This window comes from Myotis brandtii, unplaced genomic scaffold (assembly GCF_000412655.1).
Source record: "Myotis brandtii unplaced genomic scaffold, ASM41265v1 scaffold447, whole genome shotgun sequence".
NCBI classification, from domain to species: domain Eukaryota; kingdom Metazoa; phylum Chordata; class Mammalia; order Chiroptera; family Vespertilionidae; genus Myotis; species Myotis brandtii.
This window is the reverse complement of record NW_005367108.1, coordinates 726,568-748,534: the sequence shown is the minus strand read 5'-3', so window position 1 is coordinate 748,534 and position 21,967 is coordinate 726,568. Positions and strand designations below refer to the sequence as shown.

Sequence of the window (21,967 nt, the reverse complement as noted above, 5' to 3'; positions counted from 1 at the left end):
TCCTTAAGATTTTATTCTACTTTCCAACCTATTGCTGCTCCCAAAGTCATCTGGACAGCTTCCGCATAAGTCCAAAGACACACTTACCACCCAGGTAATTAGAATTAGAAAACCATTAGCAGAGATCATTGGATAAGGTATAGCATGGAGTAAATGAAAGTATAAGTTTATACTACTAAAACAAGATTAAAGAAAAAAAAACTAGACATGGAATCTTATGTGTACCTATAGTTGAGAAAAAGAAAATCGCCCACTGACAACCATGACTTTTCTTTCAAACTCTTGTTAGAAATATCAAAAAACTGGAAACAAAGAGGCACCTTAGATGACATTAGACACTAAATAAAAAATTGGTACAATAGGGCTTAGGTTTTACAGTTTTTTTTTGGCTTAAAAGAAAAACAGTAAAGTCTGAAACTACCATGATGAAGACAAGGCAGCACATGGATTCAATAAAGCAATTAATTACATATGTCTCATTTCATATGCAATGAAAAAAGAAAATGATATTTACCAGGGTTTGTCTTCTCCAGTTGATACCATCGGTAAAATGCCCTTTTCTTCTGCTCACTCAGGTCTGATCCCTGTTGCAACAGCCAGTGAGAGATCCGGCTCTGACTGATACCTATGTAGAAAGAGAAACAGCTGTTGCAAGTAATGAAGTTGCGGGGAACTTAAGGAGGGTTCTCTTGGTTCTAGGTTACTGGTTCTTTATTCTCTTCTTTATAAGAAAGCTGCAACTTGAACAACTCTTATATTGGGCTTCTTGGTAAAAGCTGGCTAAACATGCTAGGATATATTCAGAATTATCTACTAGAGGTCAGCATTTTATTAATCAAGATTTGAAAGTGGTCTCTAAAATCAGTCTCTAAACCTGGTCCATAAATATGAAATACATGAAGAGATTCCTAAGTAACAGTTATTAATCAAAAATTGATTAGATTGGTGCTCCTCCAACCACCACCACCTCCACCCCAATCCTGGTTTAGAATATTAGAACTTTTAATAGATATTGAAAAGAAAAAAAATCTAGCCAGCAAGTTTTGCTACTAATTACTGATACTGATAAAAGAGTTAGGGGCTGGGAAAAAAAGAGGTCATTGAAAATGCTCTCTTAAATAAAGTTTCTGGCTTATTTGTTAATTCATTTAGGCATTTCAGATTCATTACCATTAGTACAGATAACTAAGAATTGGAAGACTTTTAGACTTCTGCTGCAATATGACCTCTTAAGAAATCTCAAGTGGTAAAGGCAGTCATCTAACACAGACTTTTCAAAAAACTGAACAGAATATAAAGCAGAAGTTTTCAGCTATAAGTAAGAAGCTCTTGACAGCAATTAATTAGAAATGGGGAAAACCTCCACATGTGAAATTAAAAAAGCATGTCTAAAACTGACTAGTATGAGAATCACTTGCTCCTTCTGGTCATTATAGCTATTCCAAAAATGAATAATTTAACATACAACTGGCAAAGCAAAGAATAATAGGAAAGATGAAACTGTCTTATATGTCCATAAGGCACTTTCTAAAGGACCAGTCAGCTATCAGAGAGGGTTAACAGTATCTTAACTCTCCCAAGGAATTACTTATGGTAACTGGATAGTACTGAATACCACCTGTGACAACACCTGTTTAAAGCTATAATGCACAACAGGAAGAGTGGTTATCATGAAGTAATCACACCCCCTAACATGAGAAGCAGGAGGCCTGGTGATTATATTTAACTCATTAAAAGCAAGCCCCTAGAGTTTCATACTTTTAAAAACCTATGTTAGAAGAAAACTTGTGGAAATGGGGGAGGGAAGCTTTGTTAAAAGACAAGTTGGTCTGTGAAGCAAGGTTCCCTGATTGGAACCACCTTTCATTTCCAAAGGGTGAAATTCAGTTTTCTAAAACCTAAGTGATTACATTCTCAAATAATTCACACAGTGGTTTTCCAATGGAATGACGATCTATGTGAAGTAGGTGCTGGCAGCCAGCACTCTATGCTTGTTCTAAGAGAATGCAAATTAAAGTTGGCTGTCTTTAGCAATGCCTTACCACAAGTCCAGATTCAGATATTACATTACTTTTAAACAAGAGTGAAGAAAACCGTTTTCCACTATGAAATCAAAATTGATTTTCATGTCAACAAAATAAAACATTTTTATGTGGATTCTTCACATCAGTACCATACTACTCAAAACAAACAGAATTTGAGGAAAATATTTTAAGAAAAAATAGACTATATCAGTTCTGTTACTTTCAGTATTGAATCTCCCCCACACAGTCAGATCCTACAGAATAAACACTGAGCCCACTAGATTTTAGCGCTGTCCAGGTAGTGAAGGAAGAGGGCAAAAGCCCATCAAAAGATTAGTTAAATTATGGTATACTCACATAATAAAAAAACTGGGCAGACTTTTAAAAGTAATGTTCTAAATCAGTCACCAAAAACAAACAACAACCAAGAAACAAAACCAACCAACCAAAACCAAAACAAAACAAAACACGCCATCAATACCAAGTTTTGGCAAGGACACAGAGTATATGGAACTCTCATACTGCTGGCATGAGGGTAAAATGTCAGGGTCATTTGGGAAACAATGGGGCAGTACCTACTAAAATTGACCATATGCATACCATAGGACCTAGCAATTTCTTCTTTTCCTCACGCGAGGATATTTTTTCCATTGATTTTATTTTTTTATAGAGAGTGTAAGGGAGGGGGAGAGACAGAGAGAGAGAGAAACATTGATTGGTTGCCTCCTGCATGTGCCCCAACCAGGGCCAGGGATCGAGCCTGAAACCGAAGTATGTACCTTTGAATGGAATTGAACCTGCAACCCTTTGGTCAGCAGGCTGATGCTCTAACTACTGAAGAAATCAGCTAGGGCTTTTGCCTCTTTTTTAAAAATGAGTTTAGATTTGTTCCTTCCTGCACACATCCCAACTGGGGATTGAACCCAAAACCTGGGTATGTGCCTTGACCAGGAATCAAACCCACCACCTTTTGATGAATGGGATGATGCTCCAACCAACTGAGCCACACCGGCCAGGGCAACCTAGCAGTTTCTTTCCTCAGTATATAGGACACAGAAATGTGTACATGCTGAATAGCAATGTGTTCAAAAGACATGTACAAAAAGGCTCCTAGTCCCCAGTTTGAACCAACTCAAACACCCATCAACAGGAAAATGCATAATTGTGGTACTTATGCATTCTACTATAGTCTACTATATCAAATAGAGAAAGGACAAACTACTGCAATATGCAACCACATGGATAAATCCCACAAAAACACTGTCTACCAAAAACCATCAGACACACATAAAAAAGCTAGGCACAGCTGTATGAATCAACTTATTTAAAACTAAAAGAGACACAATCTATATATATAAAACCCTAATATGCAAATAGATGGAACAGAGGAACAACCAAACAACCGAACTGGTCGCTATGACATGCGCTGACCACCAGGGGGTGTGCACAGAAATGGCGGGTGTTGGCCACAGCGGGATGGGGGAGCAGGTGAGCGGGGACTCCAGACCAAGGGGGGGCGCCAGTCGCTGTCATCGGGGCAAGCCACTGGTGGTTACTGAAAATTCTTTGCTCCAGCGCTCACACCTGCTGCCAGCTCTGGCCCTGCTCGCACCCACTGCCAGCACTGGAGCCGCTGCTCGAACCCACTGAAGCGACAGCCCCTCTCACATCCGGTGCCGATGCTGGAGCTGCTGCTCACATCTGCTGCCAGTGCCTGACGCCAGTCCCGATGGCTCAGCGCCATCAACGGGTGCGAGTGGCAGCTATGGGCCCCAATCGCCCCAGAGGGCTTCTCCACCTCCCCCTGCTCCTGAGGGCAATCAGGGCAGCAGCCGCTGCTCACACCCGCTGACAGCACTGGCCCTCCTCGAATCCACTGCTGGCACCAGCCCCAATCACTCCACACCATCAGCGGGTGCGAGTGGGGCTGGCACCGTCAGCATGTGGGAGCAGTGGTGGCAGGAGCGGGGCTGCCAGCACACAGGGGACCGCGATGGGAGGGGCCAGGAGGGGGTGCGGGTGGGCCGAGACCCCCCCTGTGCCCACCGCAGCCTTGCGGCCCACAGTTTCTTTCAAGGTGCACGAATTAATGCACTGGGCCCCTAGTTATCTATATGAATGGCTACCTATAACTAGGAGGGAGCAGGTTTATTACTGGGAGGTAGTGTGAGGAAAGCTTATGTAGTGATCAGCACTATTCTTGATCTGGATCTGGATGGTGGTTATATGCATGTCTTCACTTTATAAAAGTCACTAAGCTAGACACTTTTCTCTGTATATATTTCAATTTAAAAAAAGATTCCCGACAAAAGATTTTAAAATTCTATGTAGTATTTAGAAAATAAAGTAAATGAATATGTATCAATATGGAAAGATGCCCATGATATAAATAAAAAGTATATAGTTTTATAAGTATAGCTACATTTACATAATCTTCATTCTGTTTTGTATAGTAACGAAAACTTATATACAGCCAAAAATAGAGTGGCACACTTCCTACACTGTAAACTCCATATTGTTTTTTAATCATTCTACAAATATGTATTAATTTATTTTATATTTAGGCTTCCCTTATAAACATGACATACTTTACTGGTTGTTTTATAAATACTGCAATTAAGTTAAACAACAAAGAAGTACAAAAAAAAGTTAATTTCAGCCTTTCCTTAGCAGTTCCACTCTGAGGTAAACAATGTTATCTGTTAATATATATTGCTGCACAATTTTCTCTATGCATAATTATTAATTTAATAAAACAAATGGAGAGAAGGTAATAAAGAATTATCCTTCTGTCTAGTCTTTTGTGTGAGAGAAAATAAAAAAGAACTTCTTCACTGTAAATTTAACTGTTCTTATATAATAAATACAGAAAATGAAGTAATAAAGCAGATAGTTTTTCTAGAAGTGTTATGAAAATTAAATATGTACAACACATTTTTTCAATGATTTTTCTCGGTTAGCAGCTTACTGATAGGCCAAGTTCTCTAACTCATCCTTCTGGGGCTCCTCCGTGCCTTTGGAACTTCGGGTGACCTTGGTGTCACAAAAGGCCTTGCAGCTTCTCTTTACTATCAGTTTTTGTGTTTCTCCTTGGGAAAAATGTTTCCCTAACTCTCCTCTTCCCACTCCTGAAAAAAATATTCTCCACAAGTTTTAACTCCTCACAAAGCCTCTTTTCTAACCTTTCACAGGGCAGAAGAAAAGAAAAATTTACATACAACCTTCATACATTGAGACTAAAACTAACCTCTGATTAATTTCTTTCCAATAAGAAAGTGATCACATTGGACTCAAAGGCCAAAAAAGCCTTTTGCCAGCCTCATTGAGATTCTTTTCTGAGCTTCAGCTCTATGAGGCTTCTTCTAGTTCCTCAAATGCTATGCTCCCTTCCACTAGAGGGCTCTCCACCACTACCCATTCTTGTCAAAGTCTCTAATAGAACACATTAAAATGGGTATTCTTTAAGAAGAGGAAGAAGAAGAAAAAGGTAAAGATAAAAATTATGAACAAAGGGACAACAAATACATATCAACAAGTGAATCTAAAAATCCAGTGAATAAAAAAATCTGACTAACAGAATAAACTGGTGAATAGATTAGAATCAGGGGCATAGAAAGGGAGTTGGGGTGGGAACTGGGTGGAGGGGAGCTATGGGGGGAAAAAGAGGAACAACTGTAATAATCTGAACAATAAAGATTTATTATTTAAAAAAATGTATCCTCTTCCTTCCACTTCCTGTGGAATGTGACACTACTGACCACTCACATCATCTTCATCCCTGGAATGCTGGCTACAACTCTCCAATGCAACTTAAGGAATTGCTTTGCTAGCTTCTTACATGTTAGTGTTCCTAGGTTTATATCTTTAAGCATCTTCTCTCTATACACTCTTTCTTGGTCATCTCAACTATCAACAACCATGATTTAAAATATCATCTAAATGTCAGAGCACCAGACTGTTTTTGAAACCATTTGCTAGTTAACTTCATGAGAATTTCCCACAAGTCTTTAACACAGTAAACTTAACTCATTATCCTCTTCCTTTTAATCTGATCTTCTTCCGGTGTCCCCCATCTCAATTTTATCTTCTACTCTACTCTTTCCCCCAACTCTTAAATGCTTACTAAATCCAAAGTTTCCCTTCCTAAAATTCTCTTTATGTTTTCTCCAATCCTCATTCCTGCAGCTTGTAATCTCAGTCTCGCTTGTTTGGACAACTGGACTAACTGATAAAAAAACTAACCATTTAAGATCCAAAATTCTCACGATAAGATCCTTTTTAATTGGAAGATCATTTTACAGTTGAAAAAGTGAAAGGTGTTTCTTCAAGCAATTTTCTACTTGAGAAATGCAGCCATCACTACAATTTTCCTCCCACAATTGTTAAGTTAAAATACATGCATGCATTCTCAACAAAAATAACTCACAAACCTGCAGATGAAAAAAAAAAGTCCTTCATCCCCAACCCTTCTCTTATTCTCTAATGTAAAGGTATTCTTGTTTATTTGATGTGAATCCTTCCAGACTCTTTCCTAAGCATTTAATATATAAACATATGTGCACACACACACCTAGTTGTTTTTTAAACACACATTTGGAGTTATTCTCTACATAAGAAATAACTTGAATTTCTTACATAATGTCTTGGAATTTTCTCATGTAGTACATTATAAATCTTCATCATTCTAATGGCTACATGGTATTCTATACAATAACCCACTTAAATATTTGTTTATTATTGAACATTATAGTTGTTGCTAATGTTTTACTATTATAAATGATGATGCAATGAACATTCTACGCATACCTTTGTGCATATGAATAAATACTTTGGGATGATTCACAGAAATAGAATTTTTAATTCGTACATTTAATTTGTTATAGGTACTACCAGACTTTACCCCATAGGTTGTACCAAAATTTTACAATCTCTAACCCATAGTCATGAGACATTCTCACCTTGGTTAAATATTATGAAACTTATTTTGAAAGTCTTTCTCTTTGTAAACACAATACATGCTTATAATAAAAAGGAATTCTAAGCAATTCAAAGTAGAAATTTTCAGAGTAAAGCTAACTTTAAAAACCCATCTAAAATCTTACCACTTAGAAATAACTACACGCATTATAAAATCACTCCAAGCATAAAAGTAAACATAGAATAGGTAGAAATAATTACTAAAATGAGATACTATAGACAGAACTTTAAAATTAAAAGCATTAAATTTAGTTTGATCTGATTTTAACCCAAGAAAAAATATTTAAAATAAACTAGAGTGAAATGAAAGACTGAGGTTACTAAAACAGTACACTAAAGCAAGGAAAAAGAATTATACAAAAACATTAGGAGGTTAGAAGCATTATTGTCTAACTTGTGGGCAGTTTCTAATGACTCCTGGCTAAAAAATGCGAAATTAGCAGACTGTGGTAGCCAACTTTCAAGATGACCCCTAATGATCCTCTTGGTCTTTCTACCTTTGTGCAATCTCCTCCAACAGTACTTCAGGGTTAGTCTCTACAACCAGTAGAATATGGCAGAAATGATAGTCTCTGACTTCTGGGATTAGGTCATGAAAAACATTACAATTTCTGCCTTACTTGCTCTCTGAGATAGTTGGTTCTGCCATGTTGTAAGACCATTCAATTAGACTTATGGAGAAATCCATGTGGCAAAGAAATGAGGCATTCTAACAGCTATGCAAGGGAGCCATCTTGGAAGTGAGTTCTCTAGCTTTAGTTAAGCCTACTGATGACTGCAATCTCTTGAGACACCATGAATAACCACGACCTCTCTAAGCTGCTCCTGGATTCCTGACCCATAGAAACTGAGTGAGATAATGAAGAGTTAGGTTTCAAGTTGCTAAGATCTGGTGTAAATTTTATGTTGCAATAGAAACTAACACACATACATAGACTATACCTTCTCCATCTCCCTTCCCAGCCTTCACATCCAACTCCTGATATTTGGAAGTCATTTTTACATGGCCAACATTTACATTCTGTTCTGAATTCATAATTCCCGTAGTTGTTACTCATAGTTTTAGATTTAAATGAATTCAAGATTTACCATATACAGTTTCCCAATTCCTAAGCTCTGTATTTTTGTTTTTGAGGCATATTTTGCATATAGTAAATTGCACTACTCTTTAAATGTATAGTTGAAGGAGTTTTGACACATGTATACATACGTGACTGTTGTTCAAATAAAAATATAAATTATTTTCATGCTCCCTAGAAGGTCCCTTTTATCCCCTTAAGTTAATGCCTAAATTCTATATTTTTAATTTTATTTTTGATTGGTAAGATTTCTTCATAAGCAGTTTTTATCAGTACAGGCATGTACCGCATAATAATGTTTTAGTCAATGACAGACTGCATATACAACTGTGATATACCATATAGCACAGTATGTAGTATGCTATACCATCGAGGTTTCTATGACGTTTGCACAACAATGAAATCGCCTAATGATGTATTTTTCAGAATGTATTGTAGTTGTTAAGCAGTGCATGACTGCCCGGGTTTATTGGTGCTGTATCCCCCAGTTCTTGTATGCATGTATTTGTCTTCCATGTTTATACTTTGAGGACAACTTTACAATAGAAATTTTTATGGGTTAGACTTTATTTCAAAGTCTATTAAATTGGAGTGATGTCAGTGAAAATAGTAGAGTAAGGAGCTCTGAAAAATCAGTACTCCATAAAAGCAATGAGAATAAAAGCTGCTCTACTATAAAAGTGCTGGCAAAAATGGTCAGAGTCAACTTTTTCATAACTCTGGAAATTAACCAAAGGCTTGTAACAATCCAAGGAGTGTCTTTTTTTTTTAAGCTGAATTTTAGTAAGAACAGCTTTATGACATTTTGAACTTGACCTACACCCACTCCCCTCATCCCATCATCAGAGTAGACTTGAAAATCAACATTCCTGCAATCACAATGAAAACCAGGAGTGTCCTCATAGCCACTAGAGGGGGTGTAACAGGTGTGGAGTTCTCCAAAACACTATTCTAAGAGAACTGTCATTATTTGACCTGTCTGGGGATTCTCTGAAAAATTCCCATTGACAAGACCTGTCCTTATTTCGCCGGATTCAGACTTCATTCAGCGTGAACAATATTTTTCCTAGGAGAATCAAAGGAGGGAGGTGGTCTGTTAAAAATTATCAGTGGCAATCATTTAACACTGCAGGAGCCTAAAGTGATGATAACAATTGGGGCAAATAAGAAGCTGATTAAAATATTTTAAAAGCTGAGGAATGAGATTAGTCTATGAGGATCATTGAAAAGCTCTGTCATATTTCTAAGAATCTAGAAGGCCAGGCCCATGGAGGGCTGTGCACATGCTTAGATCTATGTATATGACCAGGGCAACAGGCATGCACAATAAAAAACTGTGAAAGCTCTACGCTCTTACCTCTAGTTAGTTAAGTCTTGAGAAACGGTGAAAAGAGAATGTGAAGGCTAAGGCAGAATTATTAACTGCCCTCCTGAGCATTAAAGGCATGCCCTAATACACATACAGAAAAGCTGGGAAAGTTTTTAGTTCCAGGCATTTAAGGAAATCTCTGTCTAATAACTAGCTGATCACTAAGCCAATAAGAAAAGGACATCAGCCCTGGCTGGTTTGGCTCAGTGGATTGAGCGTCGGCCTGTGGATTGAAGGGTCCCAGTTTTGATTCTGGTCAAGGGCACATGCCCGGGGTTGTGGGCTCAATCCCCAGTGGGGGAGGAGGGGGGGCGGCGTGCAGGAGGCGGCTGAACAATGATTCTCTCTCATCATTGATGTTTCTATCTCTTTCTCCCTCTCCCTTCCTCTCCAAAATCAATAAAAATATATTTAAAAAAAGAGACATCAGTAGCCATACACCACAAAGACTACTGATTTTACAGAATTAGTTCAGGAAAGTCACTAAAAAAACAAAAACAAAGAGCAACAACAATAAACAGAAATAACAACAAATCCAGGGATGGGGAAGAATCTGATTTCTAGAATTTCCCCATTATATTATTCAAACTGTCTAGTTTCAAAAACAAAAGAAAATAAGACCATGCAAAGAAACAAGAAAGTATGACACATAGATAGTAAAAGAAACAGTCAATAAGAAGCGTCTTTGAAGAAACATAGATGTAAGACTTACAAGACAAAGATTTAATCAGCTATTTTAAAGATATTCAAAGAACTAAAGAAAACATGTCTAAAAAACTAAAGGAAAGTATAAGAAAAGCCACACCAGAGTATCAATAAAGAGACAAGAATTATAAGAATCATAAAGAAATTCTGTAGTTGAAAACTACAATAAGTTAAAGTGAAAAATTCACTAAAGGGGGTCAACATCATATGTGAACTGGAAGAAGAAATAATTAGTAAGCTTGAAGACAAATCAAGTAAAATTATCTAGTACAAAAAACAGAAGGAAAAAAGGATTGAAAAAATAGAGCAAAGCCTCAAAAACCAATGGGACACCATCATGTATACCAACATACACAATGTAAGTCCCAGGAGGAAAAGAGAGAAAAGTGAAGAAAACATATTAGAAAAAGAATGGCCAAACAATTTCCTAATTTAACAACAAACATTAATCTACACGTGCAAGGCACTCAATAATCTTTATGTAGGGTAAACTCAGAGAATCCACGCCAACATCATAATGGTTGAAAACCAAAGACAAAGAGAAAAATTGAAAGCAGCAAGAAAAGTAATTCTTTATGTACAAGGTATGTTCAATAAAATTAACAGCAATTTTCTCATCAGAAACAAGAAGCCAGAAGGCAGTAGGATTATATATTCAAAGAGCTGGGGAAAGGGGAGGCAAGAGCATCAAACAAGAACTCTAATCCAACCAAACTATCCTTCCAAAATGGAGACATTAAGACATTACCAGATAAACAAAACCAGAGAGATGCTAATACCAGCAGACCTGTCCTACCAGAAAAAGAGTTCTTTTAGCTAAAACAAAAGGACACTAAACAGTAATTCAAATACACACGAAGAAATAGTGCCAATAAAAGTAACTGTTAGGCTGGATTGAGCAATTGAATCGATATCCCTCCCCTGGGAACTGACTTCCAGGCCATTTTGGAATGGACATTCCCTTTCACAGAGACAACATTTCACTTGCTAAGCCCATTATCTCTTCCCTCCAGACCTGCACAGAGATCTCTGCCCAGAAAAAGCCCGCCAAAAGTCCTTTAAAAACCTCTGACTCCTGTCACTGGGGGTTGGTGCCATTTTGGGGCTCAGCCCATCTGGTATCCAGATGACCTAATAAATTCATAATTCTTTACCCCTTTTGGTCTTGTGTGTTCCTCCTTCAGCGACCCTAATAGTAACTACATCTTACCTAATAATAGAAAAACATGTAAATTAACCATCCCTCCGCTACGCTCACCAGCCAATCAGGAGAGTATGCAAATTAACCCAACAAAGATGGCGGTTAATTTGCATACGCAGGGGCGAAGACTGAAGGCTCCGTCCAGAGCGAAGGCCTGGGTCCCGGGTGCCGGAGGAAAACCAGTGCTGGCAGCCAGGGGAAGGGAAGGCCTATTGCACGAATCTCTTCGTGCAACGGGCCTCTAGTAGGTAAATATAAAAGACAGTATAAATGTATTTTGTCTTATAATTCCTCTTATTCCTACTTGATTTAAAAGAAAACTGTATAATGCAATAATTATAAGTCTAAGTTGATGAACACACAATACATAAGCATGTAATTTATCCTATATAATAAAGCCTAATATGCTAAGTATGTCGTCGTCCAGTTAGCCATTCAGCCAATCAAAGTGTAATATGTTAATGATATGCTAAGGCCGCTTAACTGCTTGGCTTGACAACTGACCACCGCAGACGTTCAAACTAGTAGGTTAGCTTGCTGCTGGGGTCCAGCAGATCGGGACTGAGCAAGACGGGTCGGACATGCCCTGGAGCCCTCCCGTGATCTCTCCCCAGCTGGCCAACCTCCCATATCCCTCCCTGGCCCTGATTGTGCACTGGTGGGGTCCTTGGCCTGGCCTGAGCCCTCTCGCAATCCAGGCTGAGGGACACAAATTTCGTGCACCGGGCCTCTTGTATGACAATAATAGCACAAAGAAGGGGATAGGGAATTAAGCTATAAATTCTATACTATTGAAATTAAGTTTGTATTTATCCAAACTAGATCATTAAAATTAAGATGCTAATGGTAATTCCCAGGGAAAATACTAAGATAATAATTCAAAAAAATATAGCAAAGAAATGACAAGAGATTTAAACTGGCACACCAGAAAATATCTATTAAACACAAAAGGAGAAAGTAATCAAGTAATAGGAGAATTGCCGGAAGCCGGTCCATCCTTGCTGCTTGACAAAAAAAAAGGAAAATCTTACTCTTGGTGACAGCATGGATGGACCTGGAAAACATTATGCTAAGTGAAATAATCCAGTCAGAGAAAGACAAGTACTATAAGATTTCACTCATATGCGGAATCTAAAGAACAAAATAGACTAACAAACAAAATAGAAACAGACTCATAGATAGTGAACAGACAGACAGGTATCAGAGGGGAGAGGGGTTGTTGGGCTGGATGAAAAAGGTGAGGGATTAAGCAAAAACAACCACCAATAAAACCCTAATAGACAACAGTATGGTGATTACCTGAGGGAAGGGGGGGTGGTGTAGAGGGAGGTGAAAGAGGGTGTAGAAGGAATAAATAGTGATGGAAGGAGATTTGACTTGGGATAGTGAACACACAATACAATATATAGATGTACTATAGAATTGTACACCTGAAACCTATATAATTTTATTAACCAATGTCACTTTAATTCATAAATTTAATTTTTAAAAAAGGACTAAAAACAAATGACAAAATGGTACACATAAATCCTCCCTCAACATAATTACATTACATTTAAATGGATTAAGCAATCCAATAAGAAGACAGAGATTGGCAGAATGAATGAAAAAAACCATCTAAATGCATACTGTTTACAAGAGATACATTTTAGATTCAAAGTAAAAAAACATGAAAAACAAATAAATAAATGATAACCAAATGAAAACTCCAGTGGCTATAGTAATGTTAGACAAAATTTGTTACAAGAGACAAAAGGACATTTTAGAACAATAAAAAAGGATTAATTCCTGAGGAAGACATCATTAAAAACATATATGCACCAAGCAATGGAGTCCCAAAATACATGAAGCAAAAACTGACAGACCTGAAGAGAGAATAGACAATTCAAAAGTAACCGTTGGCTGCCCAGCCGGTGTGCTCAGTGGTTGAGCATCGACTCAGGAACCAAGAGGTTTCTGGTTCGATTACAGGTCAGGGCACATGCTCAGGTTGCAGGCTCCATCCCCAGTAGGGGTGCGTAGAGGAGGCAGCCAATTGATGATGTTCTTTTCTCACAGATGTTCCCATCTCTCTATCCCTTTCCCTTCCTCTCTAAAAATCAATAAAAATGTATTTACAAAACAAGACAAAAGTAATAGTTGGAGACTTCAATAGTCCATTTTCAATAATAGGCACAACAAGACAGAAGATCAACAAGGAAACAGAAAACTTGAACATCGCAGTAAACCACCGAAATGTAACAAACTTCTATAGAACAACAAAGGCAGAGCACATTCTCAAGGGTATGTGGAACATTCTCCAGGGTGGACCAAATGTTAGGCCATAAAAAAAAATCTGAATGATTTTTCAATCATACAAAGTTTGTTCTTCAAGGTAAGTGAAATAAAATTAGAAATCAATAACAGAAAAAAATTGAGAAACCCACACATATGTGAAAATTGAACAACTTAGCTCTAACCAATGTGTCAAAGAAAAAAATCATGAGGAAAATTAGAAAATACTTTGAGATGATTAAAAAACACACACATACAACATACAAAAATGTATGAGAAGTGCTTAGAGGGAAACTTATTGTTGTAAATGCCTATGTTAAGAAAAGACAAATGATCTCAAATCAATAACCTAGACTTCCTTTCCACACAGTATTTGTCTTTTTCTGACTTATTTCACTTAACATAATGCCTTCAAGGTCCATCCTAATTGTTATAACTAACAGGATTTCTTTCTTTTTAATGCTGAATATCATTCCATTATATATATATATACACACACACACACACACACACATACACACATATATACATACATACATACCTTATATACACACAGACACCATATTTTCTTTATCCATTTATACATCAATGGATACTTTTGGTTATTTCCATGTTTCAGCTATTGTAAACATGCTGCTATGAATATGGGGGTGCTATATTTTTTAAATGTTCATTATTAAATTAAATGTGGAAAGATAAGAAATATAATAGTTAACATATTCAGTGTCAAGAAGCTTAACTTTAGAAAAGTCAATTTTTAGAGAGGGACAAAGGAAAAATGATTGCTGGCCCAATATTAAGCACTATAATGATTAATAATGATAATTAAAAAACTTCTACAACATTTACAGTATGCCAAACACTTTACATAAACTAATTCATTTAATTTACTCAAGAACCCTGATAAGTAGTTGATATTATTCTCATTTCCAAAACAGGAAAGCGAGGCTTAAGACACCGAGTAACTTGCCCAAAATTATATAACTAGTAAGTGATAGAAATCACATTTTGAATATTTAAAGTTATGCTCTTGACTACTGCACTATACTGTCTCTATATACTAAAATACTATGTCAAGAACAATAGCTTTGCAGCAAGAAAAACAGCAATTAGCTATGGGTAAATAGTTGAATCTCATTTAGCCTCAGTTTTCTCATCTATAACTGAAGAAGTTACCACTTGACTTTCAAATATATAAAACAGTTAGCACAGCAACTAGCACTTGGTAAGTGTTAAACTAAATTATAGCTAAAAATAAAAACCCTCCAAAAAGGGAGGGGTTAGCTAACAAGGTACACAGTAGTAAAAATCAGTGCCACTGGTTATCTACAACTCATTTAGAGGGCAATATGCTGTCCGGGTAGGTATTTAGCACAATGATAAAGCTAAGGTACAGACTTAAAAAAAAAAAAAGTTTATTATTCTTACTAAACATTATTATGCATGATAATAATTATTTTTAACACATTTCAAAAACACTTGTTATGTCCTAAAAAAATGAAGATAAGCTGGTAATAAATTTCCTTAAAAAATATTTAACAATACTTCCATGTCTCTGGATCTATTTTGTTCATCAGTTTATTTGGTTCATTACATTCCACATATAGGGAGATCATGTGATACCTGTCTTTCTCTGACTGGCTTATTTTGCTTAGCATAATACTCTCCAGATCCCTCCATGTTTACAGCTGCATTGTATTCCATTGTGCAAATGTACATCTTTTTTATCCACTCATCCACTGATGGGTCAGAGGGAAGGGGGTTGGGGGGCCTGGGAAGAGATTAACCAAAGAACTTATATGCATAATCCATTAACACAGACAATGTACAGTAGGCCTGGGGGGGCAGGGGACAGAGAAGGTAAATGAGGGGGAAAAGGGGGACATCTATAATATTTTCAACAATAAAGGTAAATTTTAAAAAATAATAAATAAAACACCAAAAAATATTTAGCAATAGAAAGGCTTGGGCACAATCAACAATCTTTATGTCAAAAACAGTGAAAGCAGAAAAACACATTTATGAAAATAACATTATAGTTCTTAAAATGTCTCAAAACATTACATAAAGATCACATTTAGAATGTTCCTAAAATTCTTTTCCTGTGTTTCTCATCAGAAACAATGACAATAAGCCTGGGACAATGTTATATTGCACATGCATATTAAAATCAATGTATTCAAAACCAAGATGTTGTTCATGGATCTGCTTGGCAACAGATTTAGAGATAGGTCACTTGGTATTTTAAAAACTACCACAGGAAGCAAAATCTCATAGATCAAGTACATGAAAACTACGTTTCTTTACTCAGGCATACTAGGGCACAGGGGAAAAGTTATTGCTGTACTGAAAGCAAATTCGGTTTGGTTTGTGGTTTGTAATCCTATTTCAGGCAATTGGTAAGAGAAGACTAATTTCTGCCAACAGTAAAATCATGTAGAAAAGTGCTAGCATTTTGAGATAGTAAAGACACAATAATCTCTACTCTTATATTTTGTTCTGTTGAACTCAGTACAGGATACAAGCCCACAGGATTAGATCTACCTAGTAAGTTATGACCAAGTGTAAGATATTCTCTATAATAAAAAAAGCAGTCTCAAAATAAAGATATTTAAGGAAAAAGTAATATCAATTCTACAACAATTCTTCTAGAAATACAAGAGAAGATTCAGTGGAGTTTTTCCCAGAATGCAAGGCTCATTTAACATTTAAAAATCAATCAATGTAATTCACCATATTAACAAGACTAAAAAAACAAAACCTGTGGTCATCTCAATAGATAAAAAAGTATATGACCAAGTACAATATCCATTCATGATAAAAATTTTCAGAAACTAGAAATAGAAGAAAATGTCTCCTGAAGGGAGTCTTGAAAAAGGGCATCTATGAAAAACCTACAAAGATCCTACATAGATAAAAAAGTATATGACCAAGTACAATATCCATTCATGATAAAAATTTTCAGAAACTAGAAATAGAAGAAAATGTCTCCTGAAGGGCGTCTTGAAAAAGGGCATCTATGGAAAACCTACAAAGATCCTACTTAATTATAAAAGATTCAATGTTTGCTCCCTAGGATTGGAAAAAAGGCAAGAATACCTGCTCTCATCATTATATTTACAGTGCTTGTCAGTACAATAAGGCAAGAAAAATAAAAGACATACACAAGAAACGAAGGAAATAGAATTATCTCTATTACAAAGAACATGATTGTCCATGTAGAAAACCCTAAGAATTTATCAAAAAAGTTATGAGAACAAATAAAATAATTTAGCAAGGTTACAGAATAGAGGGTGAATATACCAAAACCAATTATTCTATGACATAAAAAACAAGCAATTGTAAATTGAAGTCAAAGACAGTATAATATAATGGTACCAAAAATGTAAAATATTAAGAGATACATTCAAAATATGTGCAAAGCCCGGTTGGCATGGCTCAGTGGTTGAGTGTTGACCCATGAACCAGAAGGTCATGGTTTGATTCCCGGTCAAGGCACATGCCTGGCTTGCGGAGTCGATCCCCAGTGTGGGGCATGCAGAAGGCAGCTGATCAATGATTCTCTCTCATCATTGATGTTTTTATCTCTCTCTCTAAAATCAATAAAAATATATTTTAAAAAATACGTGCAAAACCTGTACACTGAAAACTAAATGGAGAGATATACCATCTATGTGGACAGGAACACTCACCATGATTAACATCAATTCGTAATGCTAGATTGAGTTACACAATCACAATCTCACGACAAATAGGTTTTTTTGTAGAAATTGAGAAGTTGATTTTAAATGTATATCTTAATGCAAAAGACCTAGAATATCAACAGTGATCTTGAAAAAGAAAAGCAAAGTTAAGAGGCATCATATTTTCTGATTTCAAGACTTACTATAAGTCTACAATAATTTAGTTTGTATTGGTATAAGGATAGGCATAAAGACTAATGGAACACAATAGAGAACCCAGAATATACCCACACATACATATTCAATTGATTTCTTATAAAGGTGCCAATGCAATTGAATGGGAAAAGACTAGTCTCTTGACCACTGCTGCCATTTCAACAAAGGGTGCTCCAACAATCGGACATCCACATGGAAAAAAGTACATCCTAACCTTTACCTCACACATATACAAAAATTAACATGAAATGATTCACATACCTAAATGTATGAGCTGAAACTAGAAAATTTCTAAAAGAAAACTTAAAAATTCTTTGTTTAGGCAAATTTTCTTAGGACACATAAAGCATGAACCATAAAGAAAAAAAAGATAAATATAACTTTATCAAAATTAAAAACATTTGCTCTTTCAAAGACAATATTAAGAAAATAAAAATGCAAGCCTCAGACTAAGATATGTGTATATTAACATATTTAAGGATTTGTACCCAGAATATACAAACAACTCTTATAATCAATAAGGCAAACAACCTTATTAAAAAACAATGGGCAAAAGACTTAACAGGAATTTCACCTAAGAAAATACATGAATAGCAAATGAGCATCTGACAAGTTGCTCAACATAATTAGCCATCAGAAAATTGCAAAATAAAACTAGAGTGAGATGCCATTACATATGCACTAAAATGGATAAACTTAAAGAAAAGTACAAATACCAAGTGCTGAAGAGAATACAAAGCAACAGAAATCTCGTATATTGCTGATGGGACTGAAAAGTGGTATAGCCACTTTGGAAAACAGTTTCATAGTTTCATAAATGTTAAACATGTACTTACCAATAACCTCAAAATCTCACTCCTTGGTATGAGAAATGAAAACATATGTCTACACCAAAAGTGTAGGCAAATGTTCATACAGCTTAATTCATAGTAGCTAAAACAACTCAAATGTCCCTCAACTAATTAATGGGTAAACAAATTTTGTTATGTCCATTCAATGGACCAGTATTCAGCATTTAAAAGTTTCACATGTAACAACACTAATGAATCTCAAAGCATCATGCTATGTGAAAAAAGTAAGACACAAAAGAATATGTATGTATGATTCCAGTCCCATGACATGCTAGAAAATGCATACTATACTGACAGAATGCAGATCAGTGGTTAACAGTGGAGAGAGGAATTTGACTGCAAAGAGGCTTGAGGAAACTTGTTGAAATACTGAAATTTTTCTGTATCTTGATTTTGGTAATGGTTATACCATTGCATAAATTTGATACAACTTAGGCAACTATTAGGCAACTTTTATCTCAATAAAAGTGATTAAAAACAAAGGAAAAGACACATTTCCCCTGCATATCTCAAGTTAATTCTGTAAGGATCAAGTGCTATAGCCTAATTTATCTGAAGTTGACACATCTGATATTAAAAGCTTTTTTGTTTCAAAAATGTGTAGGGCTCTCAGATATCAAGGCCCTCAAGCTTGATTAGTTTGGTGAGTTCAAGCTTCAGTTCCTTATCTAACTAAAGTTAGTTACTACACATTACTAAATCTAGTACATCTTCCTGACAAAACAAGTATTTGTATAAACTAATGTCAAATTCTTTAAGATCTATCTCTGAGTAAATTCCAAGTTAGCAGGATTAATTCCTTAATGCATAAAAGACCATATCTATAGTTTATAAAAAATGGTATTTATTCCCTTGAAAGCCTTCTTCTGCAGGAAATTATAAGATTGCCTGATGACTCACATGGACTACAGCTGAACTTTAGGTTTTGCTATTTTATCAGACATAAATATCTTCTTTCTACCATTTATCCCTGTCCTGTTATTTTTTTTAATATAAGGAAATCTCTTATATAAAAGGCCTATGGCCATCACGCCGTAACACTATCACAACCAAAGGAGTAGCGGCTCTCCCGGCAGGCGGCAGGCGGAACTATCACAACCAAAGGAGTAGCGGCTCTCCCGGCAGGGGGGGCGCAAGCTACTAGCTGTGGAGAGCTATGAACAGCGGAGGGCGGGGCAGCAAGCTACACGCGGTGATGGGCGGGGCGGCCAGATGAGGCAAGCGGAAGCAAGCTACTGGCACACAATTTCGTGCGCACAGGGCCTCTAGTATTTCATAAAACTGCAAAAGGAATATTAAACCTTAAGAACAGACTTTTCTCCACAATCTTAGGAAACAGTAATTGTGGGAAACAAAAATAAAAATTACTGGAGGGGGGAAAAGCACATCTGTGCCTAACCTTTAAAAGTCACTTTGTCAAAGCTTATGGTAGAATAAAAAAGTTTAAATTATATTTTATACTTTAAATACAGGTGATTCCTGCCAGTGTGGCTCAGTGGTTGAACATCAAATGGATACCCATGAACCAAGAGGTCAACTTGTTCCACGCCTGGTCAGGGCACATGCCAGGGTTGCAGGCTTGATCCCCAGCAGGGGTCGTGCAGGAGGCAGCTGATTGCTGATGCTTCTCTCTCATCAATGTTTCTCTCTCTCTCTCTCTCTCTCGTCCTCTCTAAAAATAAAAAACATATTTAAATACAGGTGAAAGAGAAATCTTGTTTTATTCTTGAAAACCAATCTTCATAACTTTTGCACTAAAAATGTATATTTCAAATCCTTTACATTGCATTTGAGATGATGAAAGCCCCGGTAAAACAATGAATTTCAAGAATTGTAGAAAAATTCTAACAAAAAGTATATTCTGAAATGATTTTTACTTCGATTTTTCACTGATCCATCACCAAAGTGAGAAAATACGGGTATTCAGATTTAGAGGCTGGATGTTTTCCTATGGAAAAAAAGTAACTTTATGTGTTGTGCTTATAATAGTTTTCCAACAAATTGCAGAAGATAGAAAAAGTGAAATAAAAAGTAAGACATTTTGAACCACGGAACACCATCTGTTCTTACTCTCCAGAGGCTGCAAAATAAGAGAAAATCCTAAAATGTACTCTGCAAAAACATTTATATTGTTGGTAATTGAAGTCCATTCAAAGATTTGAAAAAAAGTTTTCTCCTAACAGAAACAAAAATTCTAAACCTTTTCAATTTGGAGATAAAACTTACAACTTACATATAAAGATCTACCCATTTTGTAGCCTTCAAATTGGAGATCTATATAAAACTAATAAAATTCATTAGGTAGGAATTGAAAACATTTTGTTAAATGAGCATAATTATATTTGGTTGTATTATAAGAGGACAATTCCCTACTCTGTAATTTATGCCCTACCAACATTGCTTTTTTAATGAAAATATAAATTCTACTTGTTTACAGTAGCTTTATTCATAATTGCCAAAACTTGGAAGCAACCAAGATGACCTGCAGCAGGTAAATGGATAAACTGTGGTATATACAGACAATGAAATATTATTTAGCACTAAAAAGAAATGAACCACCAAGACATTACGGAACCTTAAATGCACATTCCTAAGTGAATAAATTTCTTGTTTATATTATAGGAATCTTCTAAATCTATAAAAAGAAGCCAACCTGAAAAGACTACATACTGTATAATAACATTCTTGAAAAGGCAAAACTATGGAGACAGTAAAAAGATCAATGGTTGCTGTGGGTTGTGGGGAGGGAGGAACAGGAGCACAAGGATTTTTAGGTAGTGAAACTACAGTATCATCTTGTGATACTATGAATTATGAATGGTTGTTATTGTACACTTTTCAACATCCCTTGGAATGTACAAATCCAGTTATACTTAATGTAAACTATGGATTCAGGTGATAATGATGTGTCAATGTAGGTTCACAGATTATAACAAAGACCACTGTGGTGCCATATGCTGATAATAGGGGATACTGGACATGTGTGGGGACAGGAGATATATGGGAACTCTCTGTACTTTCACTCACTTTTACTGTGAACCTAAAACTGCTCTAAAAAAAAATAAATTCTATTTTTAAAAAAGGTTTAGTAACACTTTAGTTTTCAATATCTGTTCTGAAATTGTCTTCTTAGGGAAAGGAACGATATATACCCACATCTATAAAGAAATTATTACAATTAAATTGAATATGTAGTGTTTTTATCCTTCATTTTAAAGATAATTGAAAAAGGGAAGTGGTCTAAGTATAGCTAGAACATTTCTAAAGCTCGGTCAGAGCTTCTATTTATATAAATTCTTACATTTGGGAATGAGTCACTAGATACAGTTATGCAGTCTTGTTAAATGTACTTAACAGTTTAAGAACAGAGTAGAATTTGACAATTAGAAAAGATACTTAGAAAATATTGGGTCAAAGCCCCTTGTCCTATGAGTAAGGAGACTGAGACAGAGAATTGCAGCTTCGCCCTGGTCCCAGGCTGTTTCATGGCAGGGAACAAGTTTTATGGCTGCTTCTCCATTACAAGAAGACAAAGTTGTGATAAAGTTCTTAAAATTCTGAGATGCTATTTTTTTCCTTCTTCTGTTT

The 21,967-nt window shown here is 36.0% G+C and overlaps 1 protein-coding gene across 7 annotated transcripts in view; it reads right to left on the bottom strand.

Moving 5' to 3' along the window:
• HMBOX1 (homeobox containing 1) overlaps nt 1-21,967 on the bottom strand; it is a 206,720-nt gene that overhangs the window by 79,511 nt on the left and 105,242 nt on the right. For all 7 annotated transcript variants that reach the window (XM_005874615.2, XM_014546442.1, XM_014546443.1 and 4 more), the window contains exon 5: nt 515-625. In XM_005874615.2, coding sequence (XP_005874677.1) covers nt 515-625 — 111 coding nt within the window. The remainder of the gene's footprint in view (nt 1-514; nt 626-21,967) is intronic.